Below are 18309 nucleotides of genomic sequence, written 5' to 3' on the forward strand. Positions count from 1 at the left end.
CCTATTTCTTATTTATTTCCGGCGGCCGGCAACATATACGGCGCCGTTTGCCGATACAGTTTACGTTCTGACTTCTTGGGATGAGAGTCTTTATTTGTTGTCGCACACTTTTTAGATCGTTCAAGATTTTATTCTATTTGGTATATTGGTTTTGGTCACTCATGTTCTCTTTGGTCAAGAAGAAATCGCCGATATGGACTTAACGTATGATATGACACTTTATTGAGGAAGTAAAATAGAGTTTTGGAGTTGGCTGCTAGAGAATACGACAATGGACTACATCAAATAATGATATATAGTTTCACTCGTACAGGTTAAATTATTGGTCGAAATCAATAGAATTTTCATTTTCTTTTAGTGCATTAGCAAGAGAATATATTATTATTTCAAAGTTGAATTTTCTAAAATGTTTAGTTGAGTATATATATAAAATTAGGTCTTCAGGTTTACTAAAATTTTATTTTCGTTGCCACATTAATGTATATATTTTCTTTTAATGGATTTTGTATACAAAATTTCCACCTAACATCGAATTATTTTGAGGCCGTTTTAGAGGCCAGCTGAGAGATTGATTTTGGCTGGACACACTCTTATTTATTTGGCTACTGCAGAAAGTTAAGACCACTTATTTTCTGAAAATTAGTTTAGACTTTAGACACACCATATTAAAACAGTATATATATATATAGTAGACATATAAGAATGTAAGAGCGATTTAGTCAAACAAGTTAGACATAAGTTTTAATCAGAAATTGTATAATTTGTAATCTATTAACGAGTTTCATATTTTGTAGTTTCAAGCTTAACTTATCATGCGCATATAAAAATTATTTGTTTGTTTCATGTTTTGTTTGATCAAAATCCTTTGTTAAAAGCTATTAAAAAAAAGGAAAGAAAGATAGGTGATACTGTGATAACATATATGAGGATACAGAAACATAGGTCTGAATGTTGAATGAAACCATATATTCCATTTACGTGTTAGTATCGAGACACATGCATGGACCACACATAAGACATAACCACTTAAATTCCTACGTATTAAATGTTTACTAAAGTGGATGAGCTGTCAAAAAAATGTTTAGAGTTACCATGCATTGCACGGTTTATAAATGAAATGAAATGAACTGAAATGATGAAATGAAATGTGTGCATATCGAAACTCTCGGATCATGTCTCCTCTTTTTTCTGCTTACAAATTACAATTGTACGTAAAGTATAGCTAAGCTTCTTCCTTATTACTTCTAACTTCTATTTCTGGTTCTTTTGCCAATCAAACTTTTTCAAGAACATAGTGAAATGTGTTCCAATGTTTCAACATTTATTTCATTGACGTAGTCGTAGACACCATTATTAGAGGTGTTTAGGTAAGTGTATGTTAAGTTTATTAGCGGCGAAGGAAGCATTGAGAGGTGAAGCCCAAGGCCCTTAATAGCTTTTTGGTCCATTACTATTGTCAACTATCTTTTCGTTCTAAAGTTGCGTATTTTCACATTTGATCAGTTCACTAAGAAACGTGGCTTGGTTGTTCCACCGAGACTCGTCTCCACAAAAAGCTCCGCACAAAGAAAACATGAATGAAGAATGATCAAGGGAAAATGCATTAAGGTTTTCTCCTTTCCTAGCTAATTGCTCCATCCATGGTCTCTTTTTTCTTCTTCTTCCATCTTGTTCTTGAGGTTGTGGATGAAGATCACTTCATCAACCAAAATGTAGAAAAGTGGACACAATATGTAAAACTTAATTTATGAAAGGCCCAATATGATAATTGAAAAAATAAAAGAACAAAGGAAGAATTGCAAAAGCCCTTTCTTGTGGCGAAAATGATAATGATGGGCTGTTTGTTGCATTACAAAAATTCTAATAAATACAATAGAGAAAATACAAACACTATTTAGCTTTGGAATGGTGACTGCTCAACGTGAGATTGAAGTCGTGATATTTTATTAGATACATAAACGTGTTCGATCAGTCGATGACTTGACTTTTTTTGCCATTCTATCTGATAAAATGGACGGTGTATATTATAAACTAGTTGAGCATGTTACGTTTGGCATATATTATTTCACGGGAAAAATACTTAAACGTGCAAGTTTTGAGGTTTATAATATATCTAGAAAATAACTATGGGATTCAAAACCATAGTATAAAAAAAAAATATTTGAACGATTAAGTTGAACAAAATATATTTATTTATGTTAGCATGTCTTCCAAACACTTTGTTTTTTATTTTTAAGTATCACATGGCTATAATGAAGTTAAAAACAAGTTTTTGGAATTTGGTGTTTCATTGTGGAAGATCCTTTACATGTTAGGTGGGTGATGGGAAAATCTTGCTCCTTCTTGAAAGACGTAATTTATGAATTAAAGTGTTGGAAGGTTTTTGATTTTTCCAATTTTGTTTTGAAACAAGAAGAAACAAATATTTTTTTTGGTTGAACATAATTTTACATTCATTTAAAAAAAAAATAGTATTGTGTATATGATAAAGAATGGTAATTTTGAAAGTAATACTCCCTTTATATCTAATATGTTAAAGTTTTAAGATTATTTTTTTTCTTTTGAAAAAATTGATTTTGTTGATTAAAAAACTAAAATAATTATTTTACTCTTTTCACATATCATGTAATGGTTAATATTTTCTCTTTCTAATAATAAATAATTGTAATTTAATTCATTTTTATTTTTTTGTTGGACAAAAATAATTGTAATTTAATCTATAAACAAAAATTAACTTTCTATTAGAAACATAGGGATATGATATAATCACAATTAACTTTTATTATTAAAAACAGAGGGATATGATATGAATGATCAATATATTTTCTTCTTTATTTTTTTCTTTCTCTAATATGAATTATCTTTGAAGACTATAAGATACTATTAATCATATGTTGACTGACCATTGGAAAAGAAAGAAAAGAAAAGAAAAGTAAACGCTATTAATTGGATCACAACAATCAACTAATAACTAACACTCAAAGAAAATATATGTAACCAAAGTCGGTTCTGTCCACATCACTATTTTTACTTACGTCCCGTGTCCACCAAATCCTCAACTAATCTCTTATATAAACAGATTCCAAAGAACGATCTTTTGTTTTCTTTTAAGTTATTTGATTTCATTATTTATTACTTTCAAAACATTAACGGAGAAGAAGACAGAGACACACAGATTCCATTTCATGGCTTGTCTTAGGAAGAACACACTCTGTCTTGTTGCAGCTTTACTTCTCATCTACCAGAAGACAGCTACTTGCGATTTCCTATCTCCTCTTCTCGCTCCTGTCTTCGGTTTTGTCTCTCTTCCTCACTTTTTTTTTCTGGGTTTTTTTGTTCCTTCTCAAATTTGATATTAGTGCTGTATAATCCAAATCTAGTTTCCTTAATCTAAGTTAAGTTCCTCAAGTTTTATCATTGACTTGAGAATAATCAAAAGTTAACTCTGTCCAGATTTAGGCGTGTAAGTGTTGGTTCTGTTTCAGATTAGGGTTTAACTCCCGCCGGATTTTGAACTAGAGATGCTTTGTTTTGTTTTGTGACAGAAGTAAAGTCGTATCTTTATGAGTTTGGGTTATTGAGTAAAAAAAGAAAAAGTGATCTTCTTTGGAGAAGGGTCATTCTCAAATTTGTAATTTAATATAGTTGTGATTCATTTAAAGTTGGGTTGATGTTAATTATTGTGAAATAAACAGATAATGTGTGCAAGGAAATGGAATGTGGAAAAGGGAAATGCAAAGCATCTTCGAACGCAACTTTTATGTATGAATGTGAGTGTGAAGATGGTTGGAAGCAGTTTGATCATAACCTCAAGTTTCTCCCTTGCGTCATCCCCAACTGTAATATCTCTCTCTTGATCACTTGTTCATTTTTTGTTTTGATCATATAGAGAACATAAGAACAAAGTATACATTTGATCATATAGAGAACATAAGAACAAAGTATACATTTGATCTTTTTTAGGTACCTTTGATCTAACTTGTGGTGAAGCAGCTCCTCCAACACAACCCAAAACGCCTCCCAAAGACAACAATACTTCATTATTCGACGGTAATTAATAATCTTTAGTCTCAAGAGGTTCCAGCCTTAGGCATGTAGTTCCCTTCAGACAGATTTACTTTAGAAGGTCGTCTAGTGAAGCAGTAGAGAGCTACAAACGTTGGAGTCGTGATCTTTAATCTCATTTACTTCCTTGATGTGTATTTTCTTGCATAGCTTGTCAATGGGTGGATTGTGGAGGAGGGCTTTGCAACAGTACAATGCCGTTTCAATACAGCTGCAATTGCCGTGAAGGTTACGACAATCTCATGAACATAACCACATTTCCTTGCCTCAAGCAATGTAAGAATAACAATTTATAGTACTTTTAATTGATTGTCAACTTGAAGAAAAGACCAAGACTTAAAATTGAGAGTTTTTTTTTTGTGTTTGGAAGGTGCACTTGGAATGGACTGCTTGAATCTTGGGATTCCTGTGTCAAACTCATCATCGTCCACTCCACCTGCATTGCCTGATAGCAGCAAGAATCAAGGTTTGTGACTCCTCTGCAAAATGCTAGCTTAATCTTTTTGATTAAGATCTCAAGTACTAAAGAAGTTGAGGTTTTGTTTTCATTGTACCAGCAGGATTGAATCTAAGAGGATCATCGCTGTGGTGGATAACGTCTCTGCTGCTCTGTGTCTCTCTAGCACCATGGAGGCTGCTCTACGTTTAATCTCTTTTACAAAATTTGTGTACAAAATGCATTACTTTAGATGTTGCTGTTGGGTAATGTACTATCTATTATCAACGTTTAATTCGATAAATTTGAAAGTATATCAATATCTTCTAAAAGTATTTGGAGCTCTCAAAGAAACGTCAATATCCGAAATTTCCATGAATGCCACAAGAAAAACACAATGGGATCTATTTTGGTCTACCATTCAGTTAGCAGTTTCGCCACTTTAAAAACTAAAACACCAAACATATCTTTGTCTATATTAGTCAACTAGTGAACTCTTTTTGAAATTATAATCTTCTCCACATTAGTTATATAGTCACTACCGCCCAACCATCATCAAAATAATTATTCTATTGCTAATGAAAATAACCCACCAAACGTATGATATTAAACTATATCGATTAGTTTCGTAGAAGCATCTTTGAGCTTAACGAAGACTTTTGAGAGAGAAAGAGACTTGAAAGGAGCATAGCTTTGAGATTTCAGATCCAAAGTATTTTTATTTCTTTTTTTTTCCTTTCTTTCACAATCTTGAAGTATACGGCCATGGATATTCAGGATGGAATGTATTTGCCCCATATCTACAACCATATAATGATGCCTTCGAATCATCTAAGGAAAGGTGATTGTTGTGGACGCTTGGAAGCTACCAGTGATGGATACTATTGCAGAAGCTGCGATTTCTTCGTCCACAAGAAATGTGGTGAGTCCCCTAGATCTATCGAACATCCATGTCACTCCATTCACCCTCTTATACTTCGAAGTAAGCCACATAATATATGTGATTTGTGTGAGAGGAGTATTGAGAATCTATGCTACCATTGTGAGCTATGTGACTTTGACGTGGATCTATACTGTGTGAGGTACCCACCACCAATGGTTATAGAAAATTCCGAGATGCATGGCCACAAGCTCTTTCTTCTCGAGGAGCCGATCAAGTTTGACTGTGCTGCTAGCTGTGGGAAGATTGGTCATAGTTTTGCTTACAAATGTCATGAATGTGATTTAGCCTTCCATGTGGCTTGCCTATGGGATTCATCGGAGTTAAAACTCCCGTTAGAGGTAAACCACTCTCACCACACCTTGCACCCTCTTAAGCTCATCATGGGACGATCACCGGATTATTCTGATGAGAAATGTCGTCTTTGCGATATCAAGATTGATGATGAATCTTTTTATCATTGTTCTTCGTGTAACTTCACCTTGGATATACGTTGTGTTTTTCACCCCCTACCACAATCTGTTATGGAGGTGAAAGCACATGATCACCAGCTCACCCTTCTCCCTAGGCTCGATTCTTTTACATGTAACGCTTGCGGACTCAAGGGAGATCGAAGCCCTTACATATGTGTTCAATGCAATTTCATGATCCACCAACACTGTCTTGCCCTTCCACGAGTCATAAACATCAATAGGCATGATCACCGTGTCTCTCGCAATGCTGTTGTTGGCGTTGTGAATTCTATATGTGGAATTTGTCGCCAGAAGGTGGATTGGATTTGGGGAGGCTATTCTTGTCAGCACTGCCCTCGCTATGTTGTTCATTCGAAGTGTGCTACCAGAAGAGATGTGTGGAACGGGAAAGAACTCGAGGGAGTACCTGAAGAGATTGAAGATATAGAACCATATGTGGTAATAGATGACAATACAATACTACATTTCAGCCACAAAGAGCATTATCTAAGACTCCACATTAATGGTCTTCTTTGTGAGGACAAGAAGCGGTGCAGCGCTTGTACCCATCCCATATGTCTCCAATCCTTCTATTATAGCTGTATCTATTGTTGTTTCTTTCTCCACCAGAACTGTGCTCAACTTCCTAGAAGGAAATGGCATGTGCTACACAATGAACGGCTTACTTTAGTAACAAGCACCACCAATTTCTTTGGGTGTAGAGCTTGTAACAGACCATCCAATGGTTTCAAATACCAATATGATGAGGAGAAGACTTTAGATGCTCTGTGCGGTTCAATTTCTGAGCCATTTTTCCATCCAAGTCATCCGGATCATCCCTTATACCACACTGAACCAAAGAAAAGGATACAATGCAATGCTTGCAACAAGTTGACATATCCTGCGCTCTCGTGCATTGAAAAGGGTTGTGGATTTTCCTTGGGCTTCGACTGCGCCACTTTACCACAACTAGTAAAGCATAGATTTGACAATCATCTTCTCTCACTATGTTATGGAGAAAAGGCAAGTGGGAAATGCTGGTGTGACATTTGTGAAGAAGAAACCAATCCAGAGACATGGTTTTACACGTGTAAAGATCACCAAGCTAGTTTGCATATAAAGTGTGTGCTCGGAGACTTGTCTGGGGTCATGCCAAGAAGCACAATAACGGTTTCTGGCATACCAAATGAGGTGGTCGTCAATAATGGTATGTCTCGCCCATTTTGCATGAATTGTAAGTCGCGTTGTATGTACCCTATGATCTTGAAGAAGCCTGGGGTATCAGACGCATATTCACATCATTGCTCTTTTCATTGCATGGTTGCTACTGTACTTTTCATTTTCCGTACCTTAGGTCTGGATCAAGATGTCTCTCAGTTGTAAAGATAAATCGTGAAGTATGTGAAGCAAGATCTTTCGTTTAGATTTCTGTTTTTATTTCATTCACAACTTCATTTCAAGTACGTGTTGATTACCCTCTATTTAGAGAACAACGGCATTGATATAAATTTATTAAGCTCTAAGGAACGACTCAAGAAAAACAATGTCTATATCATTCTCATCAATCAAAACCTCTATTTGGTCATTACTCCATTGTTAATACTCCTCAACTACAATGACAATGTAATCCAACCAAAAGGGTCACCACTATTGAACTCGTACACTAGCACAATGGTTGAAGATTTGCAGTAATCAATGCAATATAACAATTGATTGTCAATTGAAGCAAGCTCCAGACATTCAACAGAGTTACTATTAATTTGGTCTGCCCCAAATTAAGTCACCAACAATGTAACATCTTTGGATTTCCATGATAAACAAGAAAAAAACATAACCGTATTGTTATAGATGTAATAATACTATACGAGGCATTTCCAGGACCAAAAGGCATAGAGCAAAAAGCAAGATGATCAGGATATACCACAACTAAATTACTATTGCATCACAAGCCATTATACCTGAAGGAATTGTATTTCTCCCTCAGAATTGGTAATGGACGCTTACAAAACAGAACACTTGAATCAAATGGGTAAAACAAAATAGATACAAAAAAATGCTCAGTGGAAGGAGAAGTCGTTTAAGTTGGAGAGCTCACGGTATAACCCACTGCTCTTCTCACACTCTTCGTGCTTTCTTCTCATCATTGCATTTTCATCATCATCATCAAAACACAAAACAAAACATGGTAATAAAAAAAGAAGAAAGCTTCAGTGTGTGTAACAAAGTCAGATCATTGATTCAAAGAATCTCACTGAAATCCGCTAAGATATTTGTTTTTTATCATCATCAGCTCTTTTTGTAACCCAAAAAACAACAAACAACAAGAAGAAACACATCAATCCAAAGTTCCAAACCAAACCCTCAGAAGAAAAAAACAGAAACTTTTTTCAAATCGAATGAAAAGATAAGATTTTTAGTAAAAGGGTTGATGATACTCAGACAGCCAAGGGTTAATCTTCAACTACTGGGAGAAGAATCCCAGATCTGAAACTCTAGTCCACATATTATACTTGTTTCATCACCATATCATACAAACCCCTTCCACAACACATTACAAATCTTTTCACAAAACCTTAAAAACCCGACCAAAACTATATCAAACAGAGAGGCAAGAAGATCCTAATCCTACATATGATTCGAAGAAGACGAAAAGAGACATATAAATACTTCTTCGGCGGCTGCCGTTTTAGTTCTTAGGGTTTTCTTGGCCCAATTAATCTAAATGGGCCTTATTACTCGGCCCAACAAAAAAACAAAATCACCAATTTGGGAAAACATCGCAATATAAGGAAAGTGAGTGTTGTTTGTTCATATGCATGCATTGACGCTACGTATCGATTACTGTAGGTTCAACTTCTAGCTAACCATCCTATTTTCCCGAAACACAGCTCCTCCACTCAATATGTTTTATCCTTTTGTCATATTTTCATCCTTATTACATCATGTCTTATCCTTATAACATCTTCATATAAGGTTTACAAAAAAAAAAAAAAAAAATCTTCATATACTTAAACACAAATGTTATGTACTCGCATTTGGAATTAGCGCAAAATACTATCAAATTCAAATTTGCTAGAAATACAATAGTTTGGTAGCCACAATAACACTAAGGCTACAAATAGTTATACAAAATTGAATAAGTTGGAAATATTAAGTTGAATATCATTCAATTCATTCATCTCCAGAATCGTGGATGAACAAATTGAATATTTTTTCTTTATAAATAGTTCAATTTTTCAAAATTTTAGGTTGAATAGGTTGAACAATATTTTCAATCTCTTCAACTCAAATGGTGAAAATTAGCTAAATAATATTTTTTAATTTTTTCAATCTCTTAAATTGTACAACTATTTGCACCATGATTATATAATAATAACCCGACGAATATACTAATTAATGGTTACAAGTTTTTATCATACAACAAGAAAAAGAAGGGGTAGTTGTAAAGTATCTTCTTGTTTTTTTCTCTTCTTTTTTTTTCCTAATCAAATACACCAATCATTCTTATCATTGATTTTCATTTTCAAATAAAATAACAAGAAAGACCGTTCTTGGAATCGTGGGACAAATATTTATATATATAATGTCTTCATATAATATATTGATCTAAATGTTTGTAAACCATCATATATAATATTCCGTATGAAATAAAGTTAGTGTTTATAACAAATAAAACAGTACATTATCGGATAAACTAGTATAATCATTCTTTATATATAACTAACAAATTAATCTACTACTATGCTTTAAAGTTTAGCCGAGCTATCAACAAAGGTGTAGAGAGGTATACTGTCGTGATCATAATTTTAATATACGAAAAAGGAGAGTGCATATATATATATATATATATATCATCCATTTTTATACTTCTTCGATCTTTACATACACATGGCCATTCACGGGATAGCCTAATTTGAATACATCAAAGTTTCTTTAGTATTTCTTCTTTATAATTGAACAAATCAGTCGGACATATTCCAAGAAGAAAGTACACTATAAATCATTATGACCGTTAACTTGTATCATTGTTAACATTAATTAATTAGAAAAAAAAAAGTTTTTATAAAACGTAATATGTTGATATGTGTAAATGATTTGGGCTACGACTATTTTGTTTGTTACTTATTATGAATATAAAATCATCATGGTCGTTCGTGTTGTCTTCTACTACTCTTCTTGGAGATGATTTTTTTTCTGAGAACGTTGGAATCACAACACCACAAAGAATATGGTCTAACTTATAAGATACTAATGTAGTGTTTTCAGTAAACATTTTGATGCTCAAGTCATCTTATTGTCTATTTAAACTTGAGGAGTAAAGTTTGTTAATTAAACCGCAGCCTAGTTCAATCATTTTCTATGAGTTAAGCGAGAAAGGTTCTTGATGTGTCTTGGGCTTATCTAATTAAGTTCAATGTATTAAAGTTTAAAATTTATGAAAGATATCGAAATGCCATACTTATACCACATTTGTTTATAGTACGTACCGACCCTGCATATGTAACAAGAATTACTGATGTCATTTTAAACGATTAATTAGAATAATCAAAGTGGGATATTTAATTTTATGTTTCTGTTGGCATGGCCCTATAGTATAGTGGTACAATGCGTTTGTGTTGGTGAAGACTGAAGAGTGAAGAAGACCAAAGAGGGAATCTCTTTGGCCTTTTGCTTTCTTTTACTTCAGTGGCGTTGAACGTCATTATTGCCGTATCATTTAAATTTGACATATATATTTCTTCTGATATTCAATTTCACATTTTTAATAAATTGTATTGTTTGTTCGTGTATAAAGTTTGGTCATATGCCACTATTGAAATCAGATGGTATACTATTTAACAACGTTCATACGTTATTTTATACCATTCATAATATTTGTTAACTTTCAAGTTTTGACGTTTTAGAAAAATATTATATTATATTTTATATGAGCAGTCCATTTTTATTCTGCTAAAAATTATGGGTCTAACTCTTATAATGTTAAAAATTTGCAAAATAACAAAAGACCAAGTGTTAGCGAAACGAACTGAATATGATATAAAAAATTGTGGGAAAGTTTTTTATAAAATTATAAAAATCTAGACTTTGTAGACCATTCACGTTTTAGTTTTTTTTTTTAACATACTAGTAACATATAGCCGAATCACTTTTTCAAGAAATAAAAAGGTGAAAAGTTTGATAATTGTTTGTAATAATGAAATAATTATATATCAAAGAGAATAGTCAAAACTCAAAACGATTAAAATCGGGGATTGGACTTTTTGAGCATATAAAATAGATAGGATGGGAATGGTCTCAAACTTTAATGATGAAGAAGATAGAGATTTACATACATTGTGTAGTCCCAACTCATCCACCCAAAATATTAATTTCTCTAATGCATTCTCTATAGTGAGTGGCTCAATGGTCTCTTGTATTTAATGTCACGTCCATTCAATTCATATCAAACGTTTCTATATATGTGCACTCGAGATATCAATAGGGGAGTTCTGAGTGTGTGTATATTATATCCTACTATATCTATATAAATTTTCTTGTTGTTATATAAATATGTTTCTTTTGAAATTCTTATTTAGATAAGCTGAATAAGTGACTATTTTTTATTATATAGTTTTTGTTAAAATACTTAATAGATAAAGGAATGGAAAAGATTAGTAAAATTTTATGGTAGTGGTCATTAAGAGGGACCATTAAGAAATCATGAGCTTCAGCTACATTTCCCATGGATTCCTCATAACCACTTTTTTCTCCTTCTCCCTGAAGAATTATTTAATAAGGTTTATGAGAGTGATAGAGGGGTCATTAGTGTTAAATCTAATCAAAACAAAATCCAAAAAAAATCTCAATTTTATATCATGTAATGAATGGTTATATGATGATAAACCTAAATATAGTAAAGAAGAAAAAGAGTAGTAGTACTAAATAAATATAGTGGTTGAAATCAGAGAACCATGTATAATAACCACAAATCACAAACGCATGCAATCAGAACAGTCCCTTCCTGCTATGTAACAGCCGAGTGTGTTTGTGAGTGTCTGTGTCCATATCAACATGGGGGACCATATTTTGTTCTATGATACACCTCTAAACACATACGTACGCTTTGGCAGTAAGATCACAAGTAGCCAAATATTTCAGTAATTATATAACTAGCTATAAATTTTAAAAGAGTTTTATAATGGCTAGCCACTTAACTATGAAACCATATATATTGTTTCAGTTAGTTGTAAAACATCATCACGTACACCATCCTTTAGTTAGACTATCTGAGTATTATGATCCTATCAAAAAAGTAAATTATGTAATTAAGAGATCATAAGAGATCAAGGATGGGTTTTAACAAGAATATTGTGATTGTGAAACTGAATGTACGGGTTGATGCATACACTTTTTGTGCATGGGAGTACTAGCTAGAGAAGAAGAAGATCACATGCATATTTTTGAGAATCTAATCTAACGTACAAATAAGTTTCAGTGCAGTGTAGTTAGTTCTCCAACACGACGTACCGTTTTAGCTTTTGCTTTACGTACGTACTAACATTTTTTCCTTAGTTTGTGTTTGCTCATTGTTAAAAGAACTTCAATTGTCTATAACTTTATTTACTCATAATTTTTGTAGAATCTTCCAGTAGTTTAAATTCTATCTGGGTAACTAATATATGTACCGTATTTATAACTTTTAGAAACATGAATACACGATGTTTTGACAATATAAAGACAAAGATATAACTTAATATATAATCTGAGCCTAATTTCAAAAAAAAAAAAAAACTTAATATAAAATCTGATGAGGTTATCTATATTACTTCGATGTCCAAATATAATAACCGATACAATATGAGAATATTCAAAGTTCATGTATGTGTGTTGTAACGCCTGATTAGATAACTATGGCCTGAACCATATTAATACAGTCTCTCGAGCTATATGACTATACATGAATTGGTCTATGTAAAAAGAATTGATTTATGTATGTATGACAAGTGTGGCATGTTTTTACCCCTGCCAAGACCAAAGAACGAGTTTCACCATCTATGAAAAATTGTCTGGTTTCTTCCTTCGTCACTATAATTTTATTCCCTATGAAATGAGGTTAGGATTAGCGTTAACAATGCATGATTTTGCTTTATTATAAACTACAAAGATAATTAAGAGCTTTTGGTTCCTATGTTAACGTGGGATTGTATTGCCAACAAGATAAACAACCAAATCATCAAAGTCTAGAAAAAAATAATATGAGTCGATGGAACATTTAATAATTTACCCAAAGTAGTTAGCTGATAGATCAAGATCGATAAACGAGAAGCGTTCTCTTCCATTCTTTTCGTAGGTTTTACTCATGAAAGATACACAAAATGGTGTGAGTCTGTGAGAGGTCTCTCTTCTCATTTATGTCCTCTCTATACTTAAACAAAAACCTCAAACTCATACTTATCAAAATTCAATTATTTTTGTGCATTTCTATTTATAAGTCTCTTTCATTTGTCCCCCTTATCTTTCAAGTTATTAATTTATTATCCATGAATTTTCGTTGTCATTACAACCCAGGCCAATTTTTATTTATTTATTTTATAAATCATTCGATTATGATCTCAAAACAGTGTAGAACTATTCTCCATTCGATTTCCAGACAAAGCAACAGTTCTTTCAGATGAAACGTGAAAACAAAAATTAAAACAACTGAACAAAATCTACTGATTTCGTGTATTCCAAGTAGAGGAATACAAAACAAAAAACAAAAAAGTGAGCACAACATGAAACTTTGTAGTTCTTTTTGTAATAAATATCTATAAAAGCTATATTTATATAAAAATTGGTTGAAATTATAATTCTATGTTTCAAAGAGACTTATAGACAGAAAAAGATAAATATTTTTTTAAGCTAATTTTTAAAAAACAAAGTAAAAATGGTTATCTTTTATATATATATATATATATATATATATATATATATATAAGTCTCTTTCAACCATGACAAAAAAAAACATGTATCAAAAGTACATTAAAAAAAGTTTTAATAAAAAGAAAATTTTAGGGTCTGAATGGTGGCAGTGGTTAAGACGGACAAATCTATCGACGGATTATACCATTTTTATTTACCATTCATCAAATATAGTATGCAATGTTGTGGTCCAAAAAAAATAGAAAGAAAATCGTCGCGGACCAATTTTAAACTGGTTTTACACACAAATAGAATTGGTCCGCAACGATTTATTGTCTACCGTAAACATAGAACGGAATAAACCGTCGATGGATTTGTCCATTGGGGTCAACATTAGAAGAAGAAAAAAATCGTTGTCCGGTTTAAGAAAGAATAAAACATATACATAAATTTAGATAATCTGCTAATTAAAAAGTAATTATAACGGGTAATTTTTACTAATTTTCTTTTTGAGGAGAGAAGAGAGAGAATAAAGACGAAAAAGCAAAAGAGAAAAAAAAAAAACGGAAGAGATGAAAAAGCAGAGAGAAGAGTGATGCAAAAAAAAAAAAAAATACAGCTTCGTTGTCACTTGTCACTCTATAAATCGCTTCTCCCCATTGACAACCTTTCACTTCCATCAAAACTCTCTCTCACTATCTCTCTCTGTTCACTCATCACTCTCTCTCTCTCTCTTAAAAAATGGAAAAAGCCATGGTTTCAACATGGAGACCCGACCCGGTTTACCGTCCACCGGAGACACCACTCGAGCCTATGGAGTTCTTAGCTCGGTCATGGAGCGTCTCTGCTCTCGAAGTCTCCAAGGCTTTAACACCACCAAATCCTCAGATTCTCCTCTCCAAAACCGAAGAAGAAGATGAAGAACACATCTCCGCCGCAGACGTCGACGGCGGCGAGACAGAAGACACCAGACTTGTCTCCGGGAACCCTTTCTCCTTCGCTTGTTCTGAAACTTCTCAAATGGTCATGGATCGTATCTTGTCTCACTCTGTAAGTATACCTTCCTCTGTTTCAGATACAAACAGAGCATTTGCGGACAAAACAAAGTATTCTTCTTTTTTTGTCTAAAGATGGTGACAAATCTTTCATATACAATAAAAGTTTCAATTTTTAGCAAATTATATTCATAAATCTTCTTCTTCTTCTTAGTGTGATTAATGAAAGGATATGTTCAATTCACGCGCAATAATTATAATTATTAATCAAACACAAACCAAAAAAAAAAAGTTATGATTTTTAGCTACACACTCGCTTTCTGGGGTCCCTATAAACATAATCACAAGTTCATGGATTTGTCATCATCTCTTCTTGATTCTACTTTTGTCTCATTCTTTAACTTTCTTTTATAATATTTACTTGCAGCAAGAAGTGTCACCAAGAACATCTGGTCGGCTATCACACAGTAGTGGTCCACTCAACGGTTCATTGACCGACAGTCCTCCTGTGTCTCCTCCCGAATCCGACGACATTAAGGTTTCTTCTTAATTCTTAAATTTCTTGACCAAACAAAAACAAATTCTGGGTTTTTTTTTCTTTCTGTTGTGTTATGACTAAAGCATGTATCTGGGTTTCTGTGTTTTTTTTTTGGTGTTTCTCTCTATGTAAATGTTTTCGATTATTACTACTGCGTCACTGACATTGTTTGGGTACAATGAAAGACAGTGAAAAATAAAAAAAGAATCTTCACTATAAGCTTTCTCTTTATCCAACCATACCCAGAGATCATGTCTTTCTCCCCACTACTGTTTCCGATGATTACTCATCATTTCAATTTTAAAATTTCGATTTGTTTATTCCAAAACTTATTCCTTAAACCCATTAACAAAATTTGACAAAGATTGTTTTTTTTTTTTAGTATTATTTAGTGACACTTTGGTCTAAAGCAATCTCCTTTACTTGATTTGATTTTGTCTTTTTCTTTTCATCACTCTTCTTCCAAATCCGTTTTCCCTTTTTAGATTTTGCTTCACTCTTTTGTTTATCCATTTTTGGCGAATCTCTGATTTTTTAAGTTTTCTTTTCTTGAAATGCAGCAATTTTGCAGGGCAAATAACAATGCACTGAACAATATAAACTCTCAGTTCCGTTCAACGGCGACTACTCCGGGACCTATAACGGCTACGGCGACGCAGTCCAAGACGGTGGGACGTTGGCTTAAGGACCGGAGGGAGAAGAAGAAAGAGGAGACTCGGGCTCACAACGCTCAGATTCATGCTGCTGTCTCTGTTGCTGGCGTGGCTGCTGCTGTTGCGGCTATTGCAGCAGCCACTGCTGCTTCTTCTAGCTGCGGCAAGGATGAGCAGATGGCTAAAACTGACATGGCGGTTGCTTCTGCTGCTACCCTTGTGGCTGCTCAGTGTGTGGAGGCTGCTGAAGTTATGGGAGCTGAGAGAGAGTATTTGGCTTCTGTTGTTAGTTCCGCTGTTAATGTTCGCTCTGCTGGAGATATCATGACTCTCACTGCCGGAGCAGCTACAGGTTTGTTTAGTTACTTCAAAACTCTGTTTATGGGTTTTGATAAAGTTTTGATTTTTATGCAATTGATTTAGGGATTTGATTGACTCAAAAGTTGAAACTTGATGGAGAAATCGAATCATTGGATTTTAGGTGTGATGGAGATTGCTAAAGTTCTGATTTTGATGAAGATAATGATAGTATTGATCTAGGGATTGGTTCAAAATTGGAACTTTATGAAGGAATCAATCTTAATGTTGAGTAATTTATTTGTATGTTTGGTGTAGCTCTAAGAGGAGTTCAAACATTGAAGGCAAGGGCAATGAAGGAAGTGTGGAACATTGCATCAGTGATTCCAATGGACAAAGGACTCACTTCTACTGGAGGATGCAGCAATAATGTTAATGGTAGCAATGGAAGCTCAAGCAGTAGTCACAGTGGCGAACTTGTGCAACAGGAGAATTTCTTGGGAACTTGCAGCCGAGAATGGCTCGCTAGAGGTTGCGAACTCCTCAAACGCACTCGCAAAGGTAACAAAAATTTCAATTTCTATGTATTGAAACTTTACATATTTAGTTCTTGATCTTTTTATCTAAATGATGTGTGACTTTTGCAGGTGATCTCCACTGGAAAATAGTATCTGTTTACATCAACAAAATGAATCAGGTAAAGATATGTTTCTCATGGTGCCTCGAGTTTCGGTTCACTTTTGAAATGATCGTTGATCTGATGAAAAAGATTAAAGAGAGCCAAATAATTTGTGAATCAGTGGGAATCTTTAGTTACTTCACATGGATGTGAACTTTGTTATATGAAACACACAAAAAGATGAGAAAAGAGATATTTCAAACGGCAGGAAAAGAAGAGAAAGTAGAAACAAAAACTAAAGCTAAAAATGAAAAAGCACTGTTATGAAAATGATGATGAAAATGAAGTTATGGGATCCACTTTTGTCTTTGCTTAAGCATCTTTTCGAGAATCATGTCACCAGTTTGTATTCATTCTTTTGATCTATTGAACTTGTAGGTTATGTTGAAGATGAAGAGCAGGCATGTTGGAGGAACCTTCACCAAGAAGAAAAAGAGTAAGATACCATCCCTTTACTTTTATATTGCATTCAACTAAGTGTTTAACATCTCTTTCCCTAAAACTCACTTTTAAAACCTGATTAGAGTGATTGAAGATTTCTCTAATTCCTTCCAAGACATTAAAAATGATACTTCTAATGGATTAGTTTGATATTGAAAGCTTTACACTTTTTGTCACTATCTACTGTCAATGAGTCAATTATATGTGAACCCTCCTGGTAAAGAGAACTCAAAACTTTGATGTGGGTCTGCTTTGTATCTGGGGATTTGAGACGAAAAAAAGGAAAAAAGCAAAAGTGTATATGTGACTAAAGTAACTAGAGGATCAAATCCCCTCAACCTTTTACTTTTTTGTCTTTCTTTTGAAATGTGAACTTGAAGACTCTTGTACACTAATATAGTTTACTAAATTTTGTTACAGACATTGTGCTTGAAGTAATCAAGAATGTCCCTGCCTGGCCTGGACGACATTTGCTAGAAGGAGGAGATAATCTGAGATACTTTGGTTTGAAGACAGTTCTGCGAGGCGATGTGGAATTCGAGGTCAAGAGCCAAAGGGAGTATGAAATGTGGACACAAGGTGTATCAAGGCTTCTTGTTCTTGCTGCTGAGAGGAAGTTTAGGATGTAGTGAATAAAACCTTTCAATGGCTGCTTGGTTTAAGTGTGGGTTTTTTTCTTTAACTTATGGGGTCAATCTAGGGAGGTTCTTTTAAGGTAATGGTTTTTTGGGTTGGGTATAGGATGAAATGGACCTACCAGTCAAGATTTCAACACAAAGGGTAAGGAAAGGATTTGGGGTAAACAAAACTTAGTGGGGGTTGGGTCATCTGTAATTTTTATGTTCTTAGATTATTATTAATTTTTTGTTGTTGTTGTTTGTGTTCTTTTGTATAAAAAAAAAACAAAGTTGGAAGTAATAGATATATATATT

The 18309-nt window shown here is 33.6% G+C and overlaps 3 protein-coding genes and 4 non-coding genes across 9 annotated transcripts; 3 read left to right on the forward strand and 4 right to left on the reverse strand.

Annotated features, from left to right (window-relative positions):
- Nucleotides 1-3069: 3069 nt before the first annotated feature.
- On the forward strand, nucleotides 3070-4825 carry LOC17878864. 2 transcript variants are annotated; one of them, XM_006284449.2, is made up of 6 exons: nucleotides 3070-3294; nucleotides 3696-3839; nucleotides 3964-4050; nucleotides 4216-4341; nucleotides 4436-4531; nucleotides 4626-4825. In XM_006284449.2, exons 1-6 carry the CDS (start codon nucleotides 3186-3188, stop codon nucleotides 4712-4714), a joined length of 651 nt encoding a protein of 216 aa, XP_006284511.1. In that variant the 5' UTR covers nucleotides 3070-3185; the 3' UTR covers nucleotides 4715-4825. The 2 variants fall into 2 exon arrangements, with proteins under 2 accessions (XP_006284511.1, XP_023634954.1); XM_023779186.1 differs by having other exon boundaries at nucleotides 3071-3294; nucleotides 4623-4825.
- A 441-nt stretch (nucleotides 4826-5266) lies between these two features.
- LOC17880189 lies at nucleotides 5267-7303 on the forward strand. Of its 2 annotated transcripts, XM_023779569.1 has the most exons (2): nucleotides 5267-5666; nucleotides 5730-7303. In XM_023779569.1, the coding sequence occupies exons 1-2, from the start codon at nucleotides 5267-5269 to the stop codon at nucleotides 7274-7276; spliced, it is 1947 nt and encodes a 648-aa protein (XP_023635337.1). In that variant the 3' UTR covers nucleotides 7277-7303. The 2 variants fall into 2 exon arrangements, with proteins under 2 accessions (XP_023635337.1, XP_006282887.2); XM_006282825.2 differs by having other exon boundaries at nucleotides 5267-7303.
- Nucleotides 7304-7750: 447 nt separating this feature from the next.
- LOC111829778 lies at nucleotides 7751-7884 on the reverse strand. Its single transcript, XR_002833135.1, has one exon. It is a non-coding gene; the product is annotated as a small nucleolar RNA snoR80 (small nucleolar RNA).
- Nucleotides 7885-7945: 61 nt separating this feature from the next.
- LOC111829825 lies at nucleotides 7946-8043 on the reverse strand. Its single transcript, XR_002833181.1, has one exon. It is a non-coding gene; the product is annotated as a small nucleolar RNA Z152/R70/R12 (small nucleolar RNA).
- A 52-nt stretch (nucleotides 8044-8095) lies between these two features.
- On the reverse strand, nucleotides 8096-8186 carry LOC111829822. Its single transcript, XR_002833178.1, has one exon. It is a non-coding gene; the product is annotated as a small nucleolar RNA R11/Z151 (small nucleolar RNA).
- A 134-nt stretch (nucleotides 8187-8320) lies between these two features.
- Nucleotides 8321-8424, reverse strand: LOC111829819. The gene has a single exon (XR_002833175.1). It is a non-coding gene; the product is annotated as a small nucleolar RNA Z157/R69/R10 (small nucleolar RNA).
- Nucleotides 8425-14376: 5952 nt separating this feature from the next.
- Nucleotides 14377-18286, forward strand: LOC17879295 (VAN3-binding protein). Its single transcript, XM_006283607.2, has 7 exons — nucleotides 14377-14824; nucleotides 15197-15307; nucleotides 15868-16312; nucleotides 16576-16818; nucleotides 16905-16954; nucleotides 17315-17372; nucleotides 17798-18286. The coding sequence occupies exons 1-7, from the start codon at nucleotides 14516-14518 to the stop codon at nucleotides 18004-18006; spliced, it is 1425 nt and encodes a 474-aa protein (XP_006283669.1). The 5' UTR covers nucleotides 14377-14515; the 3' UTR covers nucleotides 18007-18286.
- Nucleotides 18287-18309: the final 23 nt, after the last annotated feature.

Source organism: Capsella rubella, unplaced genomic scaffold, assembly GCF_000375325.1.
Source record: "Capsella rubella cultivar Monte Gargano unplaced genomic scaffold, Caprub1_0 scaffold_7, whole genome shotgun sequence".
Lineage (NCBI taxonomy): Eukaryota > Viridiplantae > Streptophyta > Magnoliopsida > Brassicales > Brassicaceae > Capsella > Capsella rubella.